Source organism: Spermophilus citellus (genome assembly GCF_964194105.1).
Source record: "Spermophilus citellus genome assembly, chromosome: 10".
NCBI classification, from domain to species: Eukaryota; Metazoa; Chordata; class Mammalia; order Rodentia; family Sciuridae; genus Spermophilus; species Spermophilus citellus.
In genome coordinates this window covers 91,082,028-91,101,144 of record NC_138197.1, presented here as the reverse complement: position 1 = coordinate 91,101,144, position 19,117 = coordinate 91,082,028, and the positions used below count along the sequence as shown (strand labels likewise).

The window sequence follows — 19,117 nt, the reverse complement described above, 5'->3', positions numbered from 1 at the left end:
TGTTTTTCTGGTCCCTATCTCTCTTCTAACCTTTATCGTTCTCTTTTTTTCTGCTACCTTTGAATTTAGTTTGTTCTTTTTCTAGTTTCTTGGGGTGTGAAGTTAGGTTGGCAATTTGAGGTCTTTAAAATGTACCCATTTACAGCTAAGAACTTTTCCTTTAGAACTACTTCTGTTGCATCTCATGTTTTGGTACATTGTGTTTCCATTTTCTTTTGTCTCAAGGTATTTTCTAATTTCCCTTGTGACTTCTTTGACCTTGTAGTTGTTAGTATTGCTTAATTTCCACACATTTCTGGATTTTCCATTTTTCTCTGTGCTCTTGATTCTAGTTTTATTCCATTATAATTAGTAAAAATACTTCATATTATTTCCGTTTTTGTTAGTTTGTCAAGACTTGTCTTTTGGCCTAACATGTGGTTTATCCTGGTTAACGTTCTATGTGTACTGGGAAAAAAGGTACATTCTGCTCTTGTTGGGGTGGAGTGTTCTGTATACGTCTATTAGGTCTGATTGGTCTATAACATCATTCATATTTTCCATTTCCTTATTGATTTTCTGTTTAGTTTTTCTATTATTGAAAACAGAGGACTGAATCTCCTACTATTGTGTTTTTGTTTCTACCTCCAATTCTGTCAAAGTTTGCTTCACTTTTTTTTTTTTTGGTACTGGGAATTGAACCTAGGGGCACTTAACCACTGAGCCACAGTCCCAATCCTTCTTATTTTTTGAAATAGGGTCTCAATGAATTGCATAGGTTCTTGCTAAGTTGCTAAAGCTGGCCTCCAACTAGTGATTCTCTTGCTCTGCCTCCTGAGCTGCTAGGATTCTAGCCACACCTGGCTTGCTTCACCTATTTAGTAAATTTTATGTTTGGTGCATAAACTGTTTTATTTTTGGAGCATCTGCCCTTTTGTCAGTATACAATGTCCATCTTTGTGTCTTATGTTTTTACTTAAAGTCTACTTTGACAAATGTTATCATTCCTCTCTTTGGTTACTATTTGTATGGATTATCTTGTACCATACTTTTTCAGCTTGTTTGTCCTTAGATATAAAAAGTTTTTTTAATAAAGAATATATAGTTGGATCCTCTTTTGTTTTAATGTGATAAGCCAATATGTCTTTTAATTGTGTTTAATCCATTTAAATTCAAAGTTATTACTTACAAGGAAGGAGTTACTATTGTCATTTTGTTTTCTGTATTCTTCTATTAGCATTTTTGTCTCTCCTTTCCCATTTCCTTTTTTTCTTTTTTGCAGTGAATGATTTGATTCCCTTCATATTTCCTTTTGTGATTATTCTACAGATATTTTCTTTGTGTTTATCATTACAATTAAATAAAACATCTTAAAGAAATAGCATTGTTTTAAACTGAAAGCAATATCAATCTCAAAAGAAACCTGGTGAAGGGGAAAACCTTCACCGAACAGCGAAAGAAGTTCTAGGACCTCTCAAATCTTATTTGATGTCTTTCTTTTCCAAGCACCTGTCTTCAAAACTGTAGCTTAACTGTGGCACTTGCCTCTATTTTCCAGGGCTTCTAAACTCTAGTGCAAGTTTGTCAATTCCAAGTCAGATGAGACAGAAACCAGTCACTCAAGCAGTTCCTAGACAATCCAGAATGCTGGACACATGGTCTACTTGTTTCCATTCCAAGAGATTTTCCTCCCAGTTACACACTATCTATGTGATGAGGGGGAGGTGTTTGAATTGCCATACCAAACCCTGAGAATCTTCCTATCCTTTCCCTTTCCACCAGCACTCCTTGAGTTTTCTTTCTTTCTTTTCTTTTTTTTTTTTAAATGGTGCTGAGGATTGAAACCAGGGCCTTGTGCATGCAAGGCAAACTACCAATTGAAATATATTCTCAGTGCCACCCCACCCCCAGCTTTAAAAAATTTTTTTAAATTGTAGATGGACATAATACCTTTATTTTGTTTATTTATTTTTATGTGGTGCTGAGGATCGAACCCAGTGCCTCAACATGCGTGAGACAAACACTCTACACTGAGCCACAACCCTGTGTCCCTCCCCTTGAGTTTTAAAATAAGCTGGTGCTATAGCTTCTCAACCAGTCTCTAGTATTCCCACAGAGGTATTATGGTCTGTATACGGGTATCTCTGTGGAAAGTGAATGTGTAGATTCCTAGGCCACCATCTTGCTGACTGGCCCTCTGCTTTTAAGGACTCATGTAACTAGTTTGGGCCCATCTGGGTAATCAGGATAATCTCTCCATGGTAAGGTTCTTAACCTTTATCACATCTACAAGTCCCCTTTGCCATGTAAATACTCTTTTTGAGATTTGGGATATGGATGTCATTAGGGAACCGTTATTATGTGTTTTTTTTTTAACACAGTTCCTTTGAAGAACTTCTACATTAATTTCAACAATAGGGTGGAAAAGAAAGTACTAGTTCTTTTTCATAGAAGGAGACATAGAGCATTTAGATAACCCGGGAAAGCCCTATCATGAGGTTGTTTTGAATCCTTCCAACAGCATTGCCTGAGAAGTGAGACTATCTAACAGAAAGAGCTTAGATAGATGTTTAGGAGCCGAGAAGTAACAACATGGCAGAGCCTTAGAATGACACTCAATACATCTCGCCTCTGTCACCTTTCTCTGTGACAATGTAACTTTGCTACTCCTTCCATCAAGAGGTGGAATATATTTCCCTATTATTTGAATCTGTCTGGATTTGTGACTTTTAAAACCAATAATCATAGCAAAAAAAATATTATGAGACTTCTGAGGCATTTGGTTTTTCCAATTTGAGATTACTATGAAGAGAGCTGGTAATAAATATTCTTTTGAGTATATGTTCTTGGCATGCAATCAGTGGGTCAAAGAGTAGTATATGTTCAAGATTAGTAGATACTGCCATTACCTGCAGAAGTGTAAGGGTTCTAGCTGTACATGTTCACCAACAATTTAGTATTTTCTGATTTCATTTTAGCCATTCTGGTAACCATCCAATGTGTTTTCGATTTATATTTTCCTGATGACTAAAAGCAGTTAAACATTTTCCAGTATTTATTGGCCATTTGGATACTCTCCTTACAAAATGGCTTTTCTGTTTTTTTAAATTTTTGTCCGGTTTTCTTCTGTGTTGATGGTTTTCTCTTATGGATTTGCAGACTTTAAAAAACTTACTTATATTTGGAATATGAATCTTGTGTTGGATACACATGTTGCAAATATTTTCTACTACTCATTGGATTGTGTTTTTTTTAACCATTTTTCTTTTTGTATTGGGGATTAAACCCAGGGGTGCTTAACCACTGAGGCACATCCTCAACCCCCACTTTTTTTGTTTGTATTTTATTTAGAGACATGGTCTCATTGAGTTGTTTACCATCTTACCACTGCTGAGGCTGGCTTTGAACCTCCAAGCCGCTGGGATTACAGGTGTGCACCACCGTGCCTGGCTGTTTTTTTTTTAACTCTTAATAAGAGTTTTGATGGACAGAAATTACTAATCTTACCATAGTCCAACTTCTTTTCCTTCTGGTTAGCACTTTTGTGTCTCATTTAAGAAATCTTTCTCATACTCCAAGGTTACAAAGTTGTTCCATATTTTTCAACAAAACACTTGTGTTGCTTAACCTTTCATATTTAAACCTGATATTCATCTGGAATTGATTTCCTGTGTGGTATGAAGTCATAAAAACTCAGTGTTACTTATTAAAAAGACCACTGGGGCTGGAGATGTGGCTCAAGTGGTAGCGCGCTCGACTGGCATTCGTGCAGCCCAGATTCGATCCTCAGCACCACATACCAACAAAGATGTTGTGTCCGCCGAGAACTAAAAAATAAATATTAAAAATTCTCTCTCTCCTCTCTCACTCTCTCTTTAAAAAAAAAAAAAAAAGACCACTGTATCCCCTTTGTACTGCACTGTGACAATCAAATGACCACTTTCCTTCCCCTCTCCCTTTTCTGAATAAGTAATGGCATTAAATTGCAACAAGAATATTCATTGTAGAAAAATGTAAAAAATACAGTTATACGAAAAGAAAATGATAAAACACCAACAATCTCACCTCCTAGGCATAATTTTAACACTTAAGTGTATATATATATCTTGATCCTTTTTCCTATGGCTATATGCCTACAAATATTTTTTTAAACTGAAATGGGATCACACTGTCAATTCTGGTTTTGAATTACTTTTCATTTAATACATCATGAATATCTTTGATGTCAATAAATATGCAACTAAAATATATATTTTTCAATCTCACCTGGACCATTCCAAATAAAGTATCTGTAAGAGCTGAACATTATTCCTTCTTATAGTGTATTCTCCCAACCTATAATTATTTTGACACTGACTGGTTTCTCTTGGCCCTTCTCCTCCTTAAAGATGTCTAACTAGATTTGCAAATTTCGAAAGTGAAAAACTTGAGAAACTTGCAGACAATCACTTTAGATAAAAACAAAAGTCTCAGTGAGCAATCAGTATACTAGGCTGTTGATTGGCAATGGCTCAATTTTCCTATTACTTCATAGGATAATTGCCTATTTTTTTTTCCTTCTGTTGGAAAATCTCATTGAATTTTCTCAACAAGCTGTAGTTTTGCTATCACAGCACAAATAATAATTCCCCAAGTTCTAGAGTTCTATCTTTAGTTAATCTGAATGTTTATCATCATCTCCATTTATCATTCAAGTGTGTGTGTGTGTGTGTGTGTGTGTGTGTGTGTGTGTGTGTATTTTGCAGCACCCTGTGAATGTTAGGCAAGGCTTCACTACTGAGCTATATCCCCTCCCATCATTTAACTTTTCAAGCTCAGTTTTCTACAAAGATGAATAATGTAAATACTTCATAGGATTGTTATGGGAATTAAATGAGTTGATGTTTGAAAATTGTTTAAAACAATACCTGGTACAGAGGACATTATTATTTCAAAATGCTTTTCCTCTGGAAGATTATATAGATGATATAGTTTTCTATGTCCTTCAAGATTCATATAAGTTAAAAAGATTACCTTCTCGCCCTGGCTTTTAAAAATCCAAATGGCAAAGATTAAGGAAACAATGTTAATTCTGTGCTAGGGGGTTTGCAGTGAAACTAGTAACCTCATATATAGGTGATAGTTCTGGAAACCTAAAAAATCTTTCCAAAGAGCAAGTAGGCAATACTCCTTAATAGATTTGATGCAACAATTCCAAAAAATAGACTTTTCCAGATAGCAGATATCACTGTACCATTTATGACACATTTGGAAAAAAAAAAAACCCTAAAGTCCCCCAAGGAAATTAAAGTATGATTATTTATTTTTTTGTTTTGGTATCGGGGATTGAACTGAGGGACACTCAACCACTTGAGCTACATCCCCAGCCCTATTTTGTATTTTATTTAGAGATAGAGTCTCACTGATTTGCTTAGTGCCTCAAGGTTGCTGAGGTTACCTTTGAACTTGTGATCCTCCTGTCTCAGCTCACAGGCCATTGGGATTACAGGTGTGCGCCACCACAACCAGCCAAGGGTGACAGTTTCTAAACTGGACTTCCCAGTCATTAGTAATGTATTCAAATAACTGTTTTTTCTTTTCTTTTTATTTTTTGGTACTAGAGATTAAACCCAGGGGCACTTAACCACTGAGCCACAACCCCAGACCTTTTTTATATTTTATTTGGAGACAGGGTCTTCCTGAGTTGCTCAGGGCCTAAGTTACTGAGGGTGGATTTGAACTCACCATCCTCCTGCCTCAGTGTCCCAAACCACAGGGATTATAGGTGTACGCCACCAGCCTGGCTCAAATAACTTTTATTCTTTTAAATCTGAATGTTTCATTTTAAAAATTTGTTTCTTTTAGATATACATAGCAGTAGAGTATATTTTTGACATATTATATATACATGGAATATCAATTAACTTTAATTAACCCTTCTTGTGGTTGTATATGATATGAAGTTTCACTGGTGATATATTAATATATAAACATATGAAAGTTATGTCTGATTCATTCTTCTGTCTTTTCTATTCCCTCCCCTCTCCCTTCTCTTCATTTTCCTTTGTCTAATCCACTGAATTGATCTATTCTTCCCTCTTCCCCTTTTTTTATGGGTTAGCATCCACATATCAAAGAGAGCATTCAGCCTTTGGTTTTTTGGGACTGGCTTATTTCACTTAGGAGGATAGTCTCCAGATCTATCGATTTACAATTATTTTTTAGGGCTAAGTAATATTTCACTGTGTATATAAATATTTTCTTTATCAAAAGGACTTAAAATCAGCATACTACAGTGATACAGCCATACTGTTTATAGCAGCTCAAATAACTTTTCATGGCAAGATAAAATGCTTATCCCATAGGGTTAGGTGATGAAAGCAAGATGTAAAACTAAATATAGTGTGATACTTTTTATTAAAAAAAAAAGCCTCATGTAAAAGATGGGAAAAATAATTGGGGTGGCTGGGGTTGTGGCTCAGTTGTACTGTGCTCGCCTAGCACGTGCGGGGGCCCTGGGTTTGGTCCTCAGCACCACATAAAAATAAACAAACAAAATAAAGGTATTTGTCCATCTACAAAAAATAAAATAAATAATTGGGAATGGTGGTGCTCATATGAAATCTCAGTCACTTAGGAGAAAAATTGCAAGTTCAAAGACAGCCTGGGCAATTTAGTGAGACCCTGTCTCAAAATAAAATTTAAAAAAGGCCAAGGATGGGGCTGGAGATGTGGCTCAAGTGGTAGCGCGCTCGACTGGCATGCGTGCAGCCCAGATTCGATCCTCAGCACCACATACAAAGATGTTGTGTCCGCCGAAAACTAAAAAATAAATATTAAAAAAAAAAAAAAAAAAGGCCAAGGATGTAGCTTGAGATAGAGCACTTGCTTAGCATGTGTGAGGCTCTGAGTTCAATCCCCAGTACTGAAAAAAAAGCGGGGAATACATATACTAAAATATTAACGATGCCTGTCTCTGAGTAGTACAATTATGAAAATTGCCCTCTTCTTACCCTTATTTTCTAAATTTTATATAATCAAAATAGTATTTAAAATACAAAAAAATATTTCAAAACATATTTTTATATATAACAGGGCACAGAGTATGTAACTGAAGTAGAAATTGTTTGCCAATAGTTGAGCAAACATACTTGTGTGCCGCAGTCTGGCTGGGTACGATTCAGAAGCCACTTGTCAAAAGAAACGAACTTTATTTTTAGAACCACACACACCAAACAAAATAGCTCCTCAGGAAAAACCCTTGAATTTTAGGTGGATGGACCATGGTTGAGGATAATAGAACTCCTAAATAATTAATTGGAAAATTTAATTGTACTTTATCTATTGCTATCTCTAGATTATAATTTTTTAATAAGTTTGTAAGTGTGGCATAACATTCTAGCAATGTGTTTTTATCTTTGTGTGCTAATAATACATCATCCATATAGTGAAAGATTTGTAGTTCAGGATTTTGATTTCTAAGTGGCTGGATTACTTTGTTAACATAAATTTGACACATAGTTGGGCTGTTAGCCATCCCTTGAGGGAGTACTTTCCATTCATATCTCTGATCAGGATCTTCATGATTTAGTGCAGGGATAGTAAATGCAAAACATGGACTATCCTCAGGATAAATTGGAATTGAAGAAAAACAATCTTTAATATCTATAACTAAAACATACCAAGTTTTTGGCAAAGCAGACAATTGAGGAATCCCCAATTGAGCAGGTCCCATAATAACCATCTCATTATTAATGGCTCTTAAATCTTGCAATAATATCCATTTACCAGATTTCTTTTTGATGACAAAACTGGGAGTATTATGGGGAGATACAGAAGGTTGTATATGTCCTTCCGCTAATTGCTGTTTGACCAGGTCATGGGCTGCTTGTATCTTTTCTTTAGTCAGGGGCCACTGAGGAACCCATACTGGTCTTTCTGATTTCCAAGTAATTTTTATTGTCTCAGTGGCCCTTTCTGAAAATCCAACCCATGTCCGTCCATTCCTTGATCTATTTGTATTGATGCTGCTATACCTTGTTCTTGTTTTTCTAATCTTTTTTCTTTCCTAAAAGCTTGTCTAGTCATAATCGTGGGTGCATTTTGGTTGATGTTATTTGTTAATGTCAAACCTAATTGATCTAGGACATCTCGTCCCCATAAATTTACGGGAAGATGATCCAATACATATGGCTGTATAGTTCCTTCACATCCTTCAGGATCCTTCCAATCTAATACCAATGCACTTCTCCTAGGCCTCGAAGCGTTTGAGTGGCTTGTTGTAATGGCCAATATTTTGGCCATTCTTGACGAGAGATGATGCTAAGGTCTGCACCTGTATCCAGTAGCCCATTAAATTCATGTCCTTGAATATTTAGTTTTAGCATGGGGCGAGAATCTAAATTTAAAGAAAGCATAGCCCAATCTACACCTGTGGAGCCTAATCCCTTGGAACCTCTTTCTACAGCACGACTGGAAAATTTATCATGTAGGCTTGGTATTATTAGTAACTGTGCTATTCTATCATCAGTCGGCAGCTCTTGTGAGGTCCATATTTGGACACAATGTACCATAGCACTTTTTAAAAAAAAATATTTATTTTTTAGTTGTAGGTGGATACAATATGTTTATTTTATTTATTTATATGTGGTGCTGAGAATCGAACCCAGGGCCTCACACTAGCTAGGGGAGTGCTCTACCACTGAGCCACAATCCCAGCCCTGTACTGTAGCACTTTTAAAGAAAAAAATTGATAAATTTTCCTCTGCTCTGGGGATTGAACTTGGAGCCTCATGCATAAAAATTTTGTTCAATAATATAATATAAAGACAACTTTAGAATTTTATTAGAACTATAAATTGAGTTACTATAAATAATACTCTATATGAGCACAATAGATATGTGAAAATCTGTACTGAAAATGCACATTTAAAAAATATTTTTTTTGGTTGTAGATGGACACAATACCTTTATATATATTTATTTATTTTTATGTGGTGCTGAGGATTGAACTCAGGGACTCACATATGCTAGGTGAGAACTTACCACTGAGCCATAACCCCAGCCCCTGAAAATGCACATTTCTAATAAGTTTATTTTCTGATACTCTTAGATGGTATCAACGTTTTTAAACCCTAGCTAGATGAGATTGAGAGGATATAATACAATTGCTATTATTATTCTAGCCCCATAATATATAAACTATATTTAGTTCTGAAGAAAGTTTTGAACCCTTTCTACACTGGCTACTGTCTACAATAGGGATGTTGGTAGTTTAAAGAAATAGGTTAAATATTAGTACACTGAAGTACACATTTGTTTAACAAATGCTCACTGTGTGATAACTGCTATAGTTAAAGTGTAGGATATATATAAAGGATAGCTAATTCTGTCTAAGGGAGTCTGGAAAAGCTTCTTAGAGGAACAGCCACTGAACTGTTTTTTTAGGATGGATAAGGGAGGAAAAGAACACCAGGCACAACAGACAGTGTATGCAAAAGAAAGCATGAAAATGTAAGAAAAGATTATACTCACTTATATGAGATATATATGTATTTTATAGCTTTGTGTCTGGGCAATGGCATGGGAAAGTTAACCTAAGATTCTTTGTTCTAGGGCTGGGGATGTGGCTCAAGCGGTAGCGCGCTCGCCTGGCATGCGTGCCGCCCGGGTTCGATCCTCAGCACCACATACCAACAAAGATGTTGTGTCTGCCAAGAACTAAAAAATAAATATTAAAAATTCTCTCTTACTCTCTCTCTCTCACTCTCCTCTCTCGCTCTCTCTTTAAAAAAAAAAAAAAAAAGATTCTTTGTTCTAGAATTCTATGACCCATATTAGGGTATCTGCCATGTAAAACTCCAAATGCAAATAGCTAAGCAAGATATGAAGAATTAATCTGAGGGTGTTCATTACTTACATTAAAATTCCATTTTATTCTTTTAGTTCATTGCTAATAAGGTAGTTTACAAAGAAAGAGTAGCATTTAAAAATAATAATGGGAGGGGTATATGGGAAAGAGGGGTAATTACCAGATAATTTGTCTACTTTCAGCCTTTTTCTTTTTTTTTTATTATATATATATATATATATATATATATATATATTTTTTTTTAGAGAGAGAGAGAGAGAGAGAGAGAGAGAGAGAGAATTTTTAATATTTATTTTTTAGTTCTCGGCGGACACAACATCTTTGTTGGTATGTGGTGCTGAGGATCGAACCCGGGCTGCACGCATGCCAGGCGAGCGCGCTACCACTTGAGCCACATCCCCAGCCCCCAGCCTTTTTCTTAATTCAAAGAAAAAAACACATTTGATTGAAGACCTTTAGAAAAGTACTTAAAATTAGTTTTGTATTTTCTTTTCCCCCACTACTGGGAACAGGTCCTCAAATATGATAGGTAAATGTTCTGCTACTGAGCTCCACCCCAGCCCTGTATATGTATTTTTAACATCTTTAAGGAGACACAATTTATATACTTATTTAAAAATTTTAAGGAATATTTAATACATCTGTAATCTTACCAGATTACACACTGATGTTTTAGTGTATGTCTTTTATTTTTGCTAGATTTTTTTGGTGATATAAGCAACCTGGCTTCAAGCAGCAAAAGACATTACTAATTATAAAATTGACTTAAAAAAAAAACTCCTAAAACAAATATGTAAAAATTATCACAAATTTTTACCAGTGATTATTATCTTGGGGAAGACAGAAAGGGGCCAAAATTACTAAAGGGGTAGTAAAGGCCAAAGAATATTTTAGTTTTATCTTTAATGATTAAAAAAGAACAGATTCAAGGCTGGGGATGTGGCTCAATGGTACAGTGTTTGCCTAGCATGTGCAAGGCCTAGGTTTAGTCTCTAGTACAGCAAAAACAAAAACACACATTTATTACTACATTAAACATTAATAAAAAAAGAAAAAATCTAAATATATAAGAAGACTTGCCACATTTATAAAATAAATTTTAAAGGGAGAGATTATGGTAAATGAAAGAGAACTGACATTTAGTCTTGGCAGGGAGAATAATTTCAGGAGTCCTGTTCTGCCACTTTTTCACTTCCCCTACAATAATTTCCTGACTCATTAGTTTCAAAACCATTACTGGTTTCACATGATTGAGAAATGTTGGAATCATCACAGTCCTCAGAAATTCAATTAGCCAAACTGTTTTTTTAATTTTTTATTTCCCTCCAGGAATATGTTTCCAATTATTGACTTTCAGAGACTCTTAAGAGAAACACTGATTAGAGTCTAACAACTTAATTCAACAAACACATTAAACACTCATATATTTTAAAAATATTCAGGACTTACTGGGAGTTAGAGCAACAAATACTCCAGAAGGAGATTAAATAATTAAGCTGCATAATTGTTTTCTTCTTTTTTTGGAAGTATAGGGGATCGAACCCAGAACTTCACACATGCTGAGCAAGTGCGCTCTACCACAGCTATATTCTCATTCCTGTGTTTTTACTTTTAAAGAGCATATAATTCATCTGGGATTTGGTGGCTTGCAGTTCATTCTCATTGTGGTGGTACTGGGGACATCAGATAAAATATCACGAATATCAAATGATTGGGACCTAGGGTATTCACTGTGCATTAATAGTCAGCAGCTGTTCATACCGCAGGCAGGTGCAAAGTTTAAAACATCTCATTTCACAATTTTTCTCTTTAATAGTTCTTTTTCTAATTGAGGTGGAGTTAGAATTTTTGCAGCCAGTATTCTATATTTACAGCAGCTAGAAACAAGAAAGAGATATAAAGCATAGATAACTCAAGAAGGGAAAAATACTAAAGATGGAATGAACTTCTGTGAGAAGTCTGTGCTGTCCTGGTAGTCCCATGTGATGTCTCTTCTTGAAGTCTTCTTCAAAAGCTGCCTTGGGCCACATACACTTTGCAGTCCTCTATTATGTTATAGTATAATAATAAATAATACACCTCTAAGCTACCTAGGCAGAAGCACATAATATTTTATTATATTGTTACATGGAGCTCTCTCCATGAAAGTGTTTTTAATATAACTGCCCACCTACCCAAGAAGAATAGTTGAATTAAATATCCAATTAACAAAAGATGTTACAGAAAATATATGTAGGATTAAAAAAAGAAAAAAGGACAGAACCTCAATTCTTTATTTGTAGTTTTCATATCCAAGAACTATGGATTGTTTCTTCACAAGTTTGGTGACAAAACCTGACATGACTTAACCTGAGGCTCTTTACATTCTTTAGTCATCACCTTCAGTGGGGCTATTCATAACTCACCACAAAAGTAGGAGTGCATTTGATAATGGGTTTCTACCCTGGACTTTTTTTAGTAGCTTTGAGTGAAATATTCTATGTAGATCCTATTAGTTTTTTAAATCCTGAAAAATTTTGATTCCCAAACACAACTAACCCTAAATTTTCAAACAAAGGATTGTATAGTAATCTCTCTCCACACTGTTAATGACAAGGTGATTGTACCAAACCTAAAGCTGGTCCCAGTAAGTACTTTTGTCCCTTAGTATGTCATGAGGATGAATTTCTAGGAAAAGAGGAAAGGCATGTTCAAATAACACATGGGCTGCATGAAAAACCGACAGCAATGACAAGAGATGCAGATGCAAGACAGTGCACAATTACCAGAAGCTATCAACCCCAGCGCTCTGCTGATTGTTGTTTCCCTAAAAACAAGACATTCCATTCTGTTGATGCTCTGCTGATTGTTGTCTCCTTAAAAACAACACATTCCATTCTTTTGATGCTTCCTTTAGATACAGTGCTTTAAATACAGATATTCTTAATTCTGGGGTTCTCAACCTGGCTAGATATTAAAATCTATCAGAGGGTTTTGTAAAAATACCCAATGCGGAGTAGGCTACATAAAGAGAGAGCAAGGACATCATTTTAAGACATTTTGATTTACTTGGTTTAAAAAAGGGCCTTGGTAACAGAGTTTAAAAAAAAAAATCTCTACATGATTTTCATGTGCACCCAAAGCTTTATAAAATTTCAATTTCCAGGCTATATCCTATATTAGCTAAGTCAGAATTTGGGGGCATGGATCTTAGACACAAGTTTTGATTTTTAAAAACACGCAGGCCAGATGCAATGGCACATACCTATAATCCCCGGAAATTGAGGCAAGAAGACTGCAAGTTAGAGGCCAGCCTCAGCAACTTAGCAAGACCCTGTCTCAAAAAAAAAAAAAAAAAAAAAAAAGGGAGGGGTGCAGTGCCCCTGAGTATTGAACTCCGGTACTAAATTTTTTTTTTTTTTTAATTGCCCAGGTGCTTCCAAAGTATACCTAATTTCAAAACCAATGTTGTGATCCAATGAGTTGATTGAATGACTTAAGAATTAAGGATGTAAACTATTTTGTTTTCCTTCCTAAACCAGTCAGTTCCAAATCATCACTACAGTTGGGTCACCACTGAAGAATTCTAAGCTGTCTCCACTCTCAGCTGGCTTACTCATGGAGTCCTTTCCCAACTTTTTTAAGGGGAAAGGGAAGAATGGTACAGAAATGACAGGAGAAACATCTTAAGATATATTTGGTAAAGTACTCTGTTCCTTGTTAAAACTTCTAGTACATGGTAGGTCACAGTGAAGAACAAATTTGAAAATTTTAAAGCTACAGTGTAAAGGAGGGCACAAATTAGAAGGTATGTAATAGGAAATCAAAGTATTTTTCCAGTCATTTATAAAAGAAAGCTAGAAAATGCATTTAAAAATCACCCTTTTGTATAAGTAAAAAGAATCAATTAAAAAAATAGGTAAGTGAAAGGAAGTCTAACAGGGTAGAGGAAGGAGAATGGGGGAGGAGAGGAAGGATTGAGACCTGAAATCAAACTCCATGCATAATTAATTGGTCAGGATGAACCCAACCACTGTGTATAACTATAATGATCTAATAAAACAACAACAATAAAAACTAATGTCTTGGGTCGGGGTGAAGGCAGAAAGGGAGAGGGGAAGTGCTGGAAAGTGATACTGGTCAAATTTTACTGTTATATTGTATGCATATAGGAATATGTAACAAATCTCATCATTATGTACGACCATAATACACCAATGAAAAAATGTGAAAAGAGAAAAAAATTGAATTCAATATAGTTTATTTTCAGTGCACAACTGAAATATATAATAAGGTGCACTTTTTTAGATAATTTTCTTTGATTTTAGTTAGAAATTATTTTCACACTTTCTAATGGTCATATGAAAAATAAATTTACCTTTTTTCATTATTAACCTGGAGTGAGAGAATAATGTCACATAATTCACTAGGACTAATCTTTGCACTTTTCATAATTACTTGTGACTGGCAAGGTAATGAGAGAAGGTCAGGATAGTATGCTTACTGAGGTTTCCACACAAGATAGCTTAAGCCATTAAAAATGAATATAACATTGGGGTAATTTGTACAGTGACATTTTTCTGTTACAATTAGGAACCATTTTAAAATGTCATCACTCTCAATCCTGACACTGGTTTAAACAAAGCAAAATAAAATTTCCATTGACTATGTAGATCTTTCAGTTCGATATATAGCAATATGTAAAGAAAATGTAGCTCCCCTGATCAAGAAGCTACATTCAGCAGAAGGAAAATATGCATAAGTTCTATGTAATTTTCTCTTTCTCTAGAAAGATACTAGCTTTTAAAGTGAGTTGATGAAATTGTGGAATTCCATCATAATAGAATACGGAAATAGTTCACATTTTCACTTTAACATTACAATTATTATTTATTGTTAGGATAAAACTTAGAATTGCAAATTTATTTGAACTCACCAGTTTCAACTAGTGGAAATGAAATAAAGTTCACTCTCTGGGCCAAAACCCCCAAGCAGCTGTTGGGAGCAAGAGGGCAATAAGAACAGAAGAAAATAGATTCACTGCATTGTTATCAAGAATGGGTTTCCCTGCTATGTGCTTTGCATTATTTGTAGGGTTGTTGACTACCATGCCAGTGCTTTCATCCAAACCTGGAATAGAAAAGAAGCAAATAAGAAGATTCAAATACTAGATTAAAAAAAGAAAATTGGCTTTTTCTCCAAAAGAGACCACCTTTGAAAAACTCTCAGTGACTTGTACAATGACCTTAGTAAATAATTTAAATGGTGAGATACATGGAACCTTTGATTACAAAAGGCCTCTTTGAATAAATAAGTTTCAGCACATCTCAATAATATTCTCTCAATACTTCTGGAGTTCCTTCGGAATTAGAATGGAGAACAATAAAAGGACAGGTGGCCCGAAACTGGCAGGCTAGGCCTGCCTTCCCAGTAGTTTCCCATCAAAGCCAACCTGTGAGGCTCCTCAGAATAGGGGTGAATGTATAGCCTCAGCACTGGACACACATGGACCAGCATGGTGATGAAAAAAGAATGCTATGGTTTGAGTGTTTGTCTCCCTCCAAGATTCATGTTGGAATCTAAGACCCAATGAGATAGAATTAAGAGTTGGGGCCTTTGGGGAAGGGATCAAGTCATGAGGAATTCTATCTCAAGAATGGGATTAATGCCCTTATATAAGAGGCTCCTGAGAACTGCCTTGTTCTTTTGCCTGTCTGCCTTTCACCATGGAAGGATGCAGCAACAAGTATCATCTTGGAAGCAGAAAGAGAATAGTGTCTTGTTCTTGAACTTCCCAGCTTCTGAAACTATGACAAGTAAATTACTTTATTGTTCTCTTTGCAAATTACCCAATATAAGGCATTTTTTCATAGCAGTACAGACTAAAACAGAAGCATACAAAGATTTAGGGAATAAACTAACCTCTTCCACTGCTCACATTTTATTTTTCAACTCACTCAGTGTAAGAAGTTTTCCCTTCTAGAACCCATTTCAAATAAAACTTAGGCTTCTTAAAAAAACAAAACAAAACAAAAAAACCCACATGTACTATTGTGTAGACAGAGTCTCTGTCTCTTTAGTATAAGTTAAAACCAGATTGCTTCTTCCTAAGCATCTGAATGAAATTAGTAAAACTGAGAGAACAAACATTCTGACAAGTGGAGAGGTGAGTAAAAGGATAAGTAGATTATCTTGGGTTTGAAGAGCATGGGATGGACTGAACTCAGGGAACCTTCTCTAGCCTTCAGTCTCTTCATGATGTCAATCAACGGAGAAAATATAGTTGGTGACATGTGCAGGAAATACACACCTAACATGAAATATCCGTAGAATGAAAGGGCCAGACAGCACCAGAAGCAAGACACAGAATTTTGAGGAAAACTGACTCTCCCATTTACCTTGAGTGGGACTTAAAACTCAATGGTGGCATGCAACTGTAGCCCTAGCTCCTTGGGAGGCTGAGGCAGGGGCATCACTTGAGCCCAGGCGTTGAGACTAGCCCGGGATATCTAGTTAAATACTACCTCAAGGGCTGGGGATGTGGCTCAGCGGTAGCGCGCTCGCCTGGCATGCGTGCGGCCCGGGTTTGATCCTCAGCACCACATACAAACAAAGATGTTGTGTCCGCCGAAAACTAAAAAATAAATATTAAAAAAAAAATACTACCTCAAATAAAACAAACTACTCCAAAACTCAATGGTGAAGACATCAAGCATGGGGGCTGGGGATGTGGCTCAAGCGGTAGCGCGCTCGCCTGGCATGCGTGCGACCCGGGTTCGATCCTCAGCACCACATACCAACAAAGATGTTGTGTCCGCCGAGAACTAAAAAATAAATATTAAAAAAAAATTCTCTCTCTCTCTCTCTCTCTCCTCTCTCACTCTCTCTTTAAAAAAAAAAAAATATAGTTCAGTGTTAAAGTTTAAAAAAAAAAAAAAAAAAGACATCAAGCATGATATCACCGTAGGAAAGTAGGTAATGTGTATGTAGTCATATTAGTACAATAACTATCTATCAAATGGACTTGAAGAAAACAAATGGAAGGAGGTGCATTAAAATGAGCTGATCCTAAATGTCCTACTTTCCTGGGATTAGATGGCTCATAATCAAAAGTGTCTATTCCTTGCACTAATGTATCTTCCCCTCTAATCACTGCTCTGTAGAACTCATTCTTTTTCAATGAATTTAACACAAAAGAATTAAAAAAAAAAAAAAAAACAAAACTGTGGAAGAGATTCTTCCCTGTCATTTCTGGTCCTTCAACAATCCTGTATCTTTGGGTTTCTTTTCCTTTTTACATCTTTAAAATAAAAATTCCATATCTTCCCCCATTTCTTTGAAAAACCAATAAATTACAATAATGTAATGGTCTTACCAGTAAATTGCATTGTTGCCCCTAAATATGAGTCCACAATTGATCCTAGCAATCCAGCTAGACCTCCAAATGCAATAATGGGCCACTGTGGAGCAGAAATGTCTAAATCACTCACAAAAACCAACTGTGTGAGGAAGTATGCAATGCCCACAAAGGTACCACCAAGGAGACTTGAGGCAAGTCCCACCATTGTAACACCTCCATTGGTTCCTAAGAAGAAACATAAATAAAATCATCTGGTTAATAATCAGTACATAGTCAAACAAAGTCAAACAAAGCTATGTAAAGTTAATTACATAGCTTTGTAACATTATGGTAGCTATGTAATTAACATTAACTTGAAAGAGTTCTCTTTTTAATTAAAAAAATTTAAGTGAATCATAAAATTGTATATATTTATGGTATACCATGTAATATTCTGATACATGTATATATTGTGCAGTGTTCACATCAGGGTATAGATATCTCCTCAAAAATTTACCATCTTATCATGTTTAAGGGGAAAAAATTGAAAATCCTTTCTTACAACTTTCTAAACATATACAATACATTACTATTAACTCTAGTTACCCTACTATGCAATAAAACAGCAGAAGTTCTTGCTCCTATATAACTTAGTCCCCAGTAATTAAACTTTCCCCATCACTCTCTCTTCCCTATTCTCCCTAGCCTCTGGTAATCACCATTATAAACTCAACTTCTATACGGTCTACTATTTTGGATTACAAATATAAGTGAGATCATGCGGTACTTGTTAGAAAGAGTTCTCTTTAATGCAATCTCTAGACTATAGCCTATTTAGAAAATAGTCCTTTTTCTTCAGTTAACACTCAACATTCTAGTAGTGAACCAGAATGGTTCAGTGGAGCTAGAATGCTATTTCTCTGTGCCTTAGTTTCCTTTTTTTTAAAACAATGAAAACAATACAAGAACAAATTCATGGGCTGGGGATGTGGCTCAAGCGGTAGCCCGCTCGCCTGGCATGCGTGCGGCCCGGGTTCGATCCTCAGCACCACATACCAACAAAGATGTTGTGTCCGCTGAGAACTAAAAAATAAATATTAAAAAAAAAATCTCTCTCTCTCTCTCTCTCTCTCCTCTCTCTTAAAAAAAAAAAAAAAGAACAAATTCATATGATTATTATGAGTACTAAGTGATATTCTATATAAAGCAGCCAGGATAGTGCTTTGAACATAGTAGGTCTTCAAAATGTTAGCTATTGTAAGAATGATGATAATAAAGAAGAGGAATAAAAAAGGAAGATGAGAAGAAGGTGGAAAAGAAAGGAAGGAAGACAGAAGATTTTAAAAAGGAAGTAGAAGCAGTTGCTAATGGTAATAGGGGACTGAGATATACCTACATAAATCCTTCACTATCCACACGGGATTGGTTATACCAAAATCCTCGAATGCTCAAGTACCTCACATAAAATGGTGTAGTACCTGCACATAACCTATGCACATCCCACCTTTCACATAATTTAAATGTTCTCTAGATTACTTATAATAAATACTAACACTACACAAACGCTGTTTAAATATTATTATACTGTATTATTTAGGAATAATTGTAAGAAAAAAATCTAAGTGTTCAGTACAGACAAAATTATTTTTCTTCAGATATTTTTAATCCACTGTTGGTCGAAACAATAGTTTGAAAGGCTATGTTAAAAGTACTTATTACATAATAGAATCCCAAGAAAAACTCTATTCCTTATATTTTCCTTTCCCACTGATTAAGTCTGTGGGTCGGTCTCTATATTCTTGTACTGTATATCCAGGTCTTGTTAATGTTTCCATCAAATATTAGTTAATATCAATAATTTAATATCCTATAGCAATTTTCCGATTAAGAAAACCAAATAAAATTCTTAAAAGGCACTTAAATACATTAACAGGGGTGTTTTTGTTTTTGTCTTGAAACTCAAATCAAGA

General features: G+C 35.4%; 1 protein-coding gene across 5 annotated transcripts in view; it reads right to left on the bottom strand.

Moving 5' to 3' along the window:
* TMEM19 (transmembrane protein 19) overlaps window positions 1-19,117 on the bottom strand; it is a 48,269-nt gene that overhangs the window by 13,890 nt on the left and 15,262 nt on the right. For 2 of the 5 annotated variants that reach the window (XM_081311056.1, XM_081311060.1), the window contains exons 6-8: window positions 17,184-17,393; window positions 14,745-14,938; window positions 11,130-11,706 (exon numbers count right to left, since the gene is read on the bottom strand). In XM_081311056.1, coding sequence (XP_081167182.1) covers window positions 14,775-14,938; window positions 17,184-17,393 — 374 coding nt within the window. In that variant the 3' untranslated portion in view covers window positions 11,130-11,706; window positions 14,745-14,774. Of the gene's footprint in view, window positions 1-11,129; window positions 11,707-11,731; window positions 11,920-14,744; window positions 14,939-17,183; window positions 17,394-19,117 lie in introns of those variants that run through there. The other 3 variants (XM_081311058.1, XM_081311057.1, XM_081311059.1) reach the window with 3 other exon arrangements.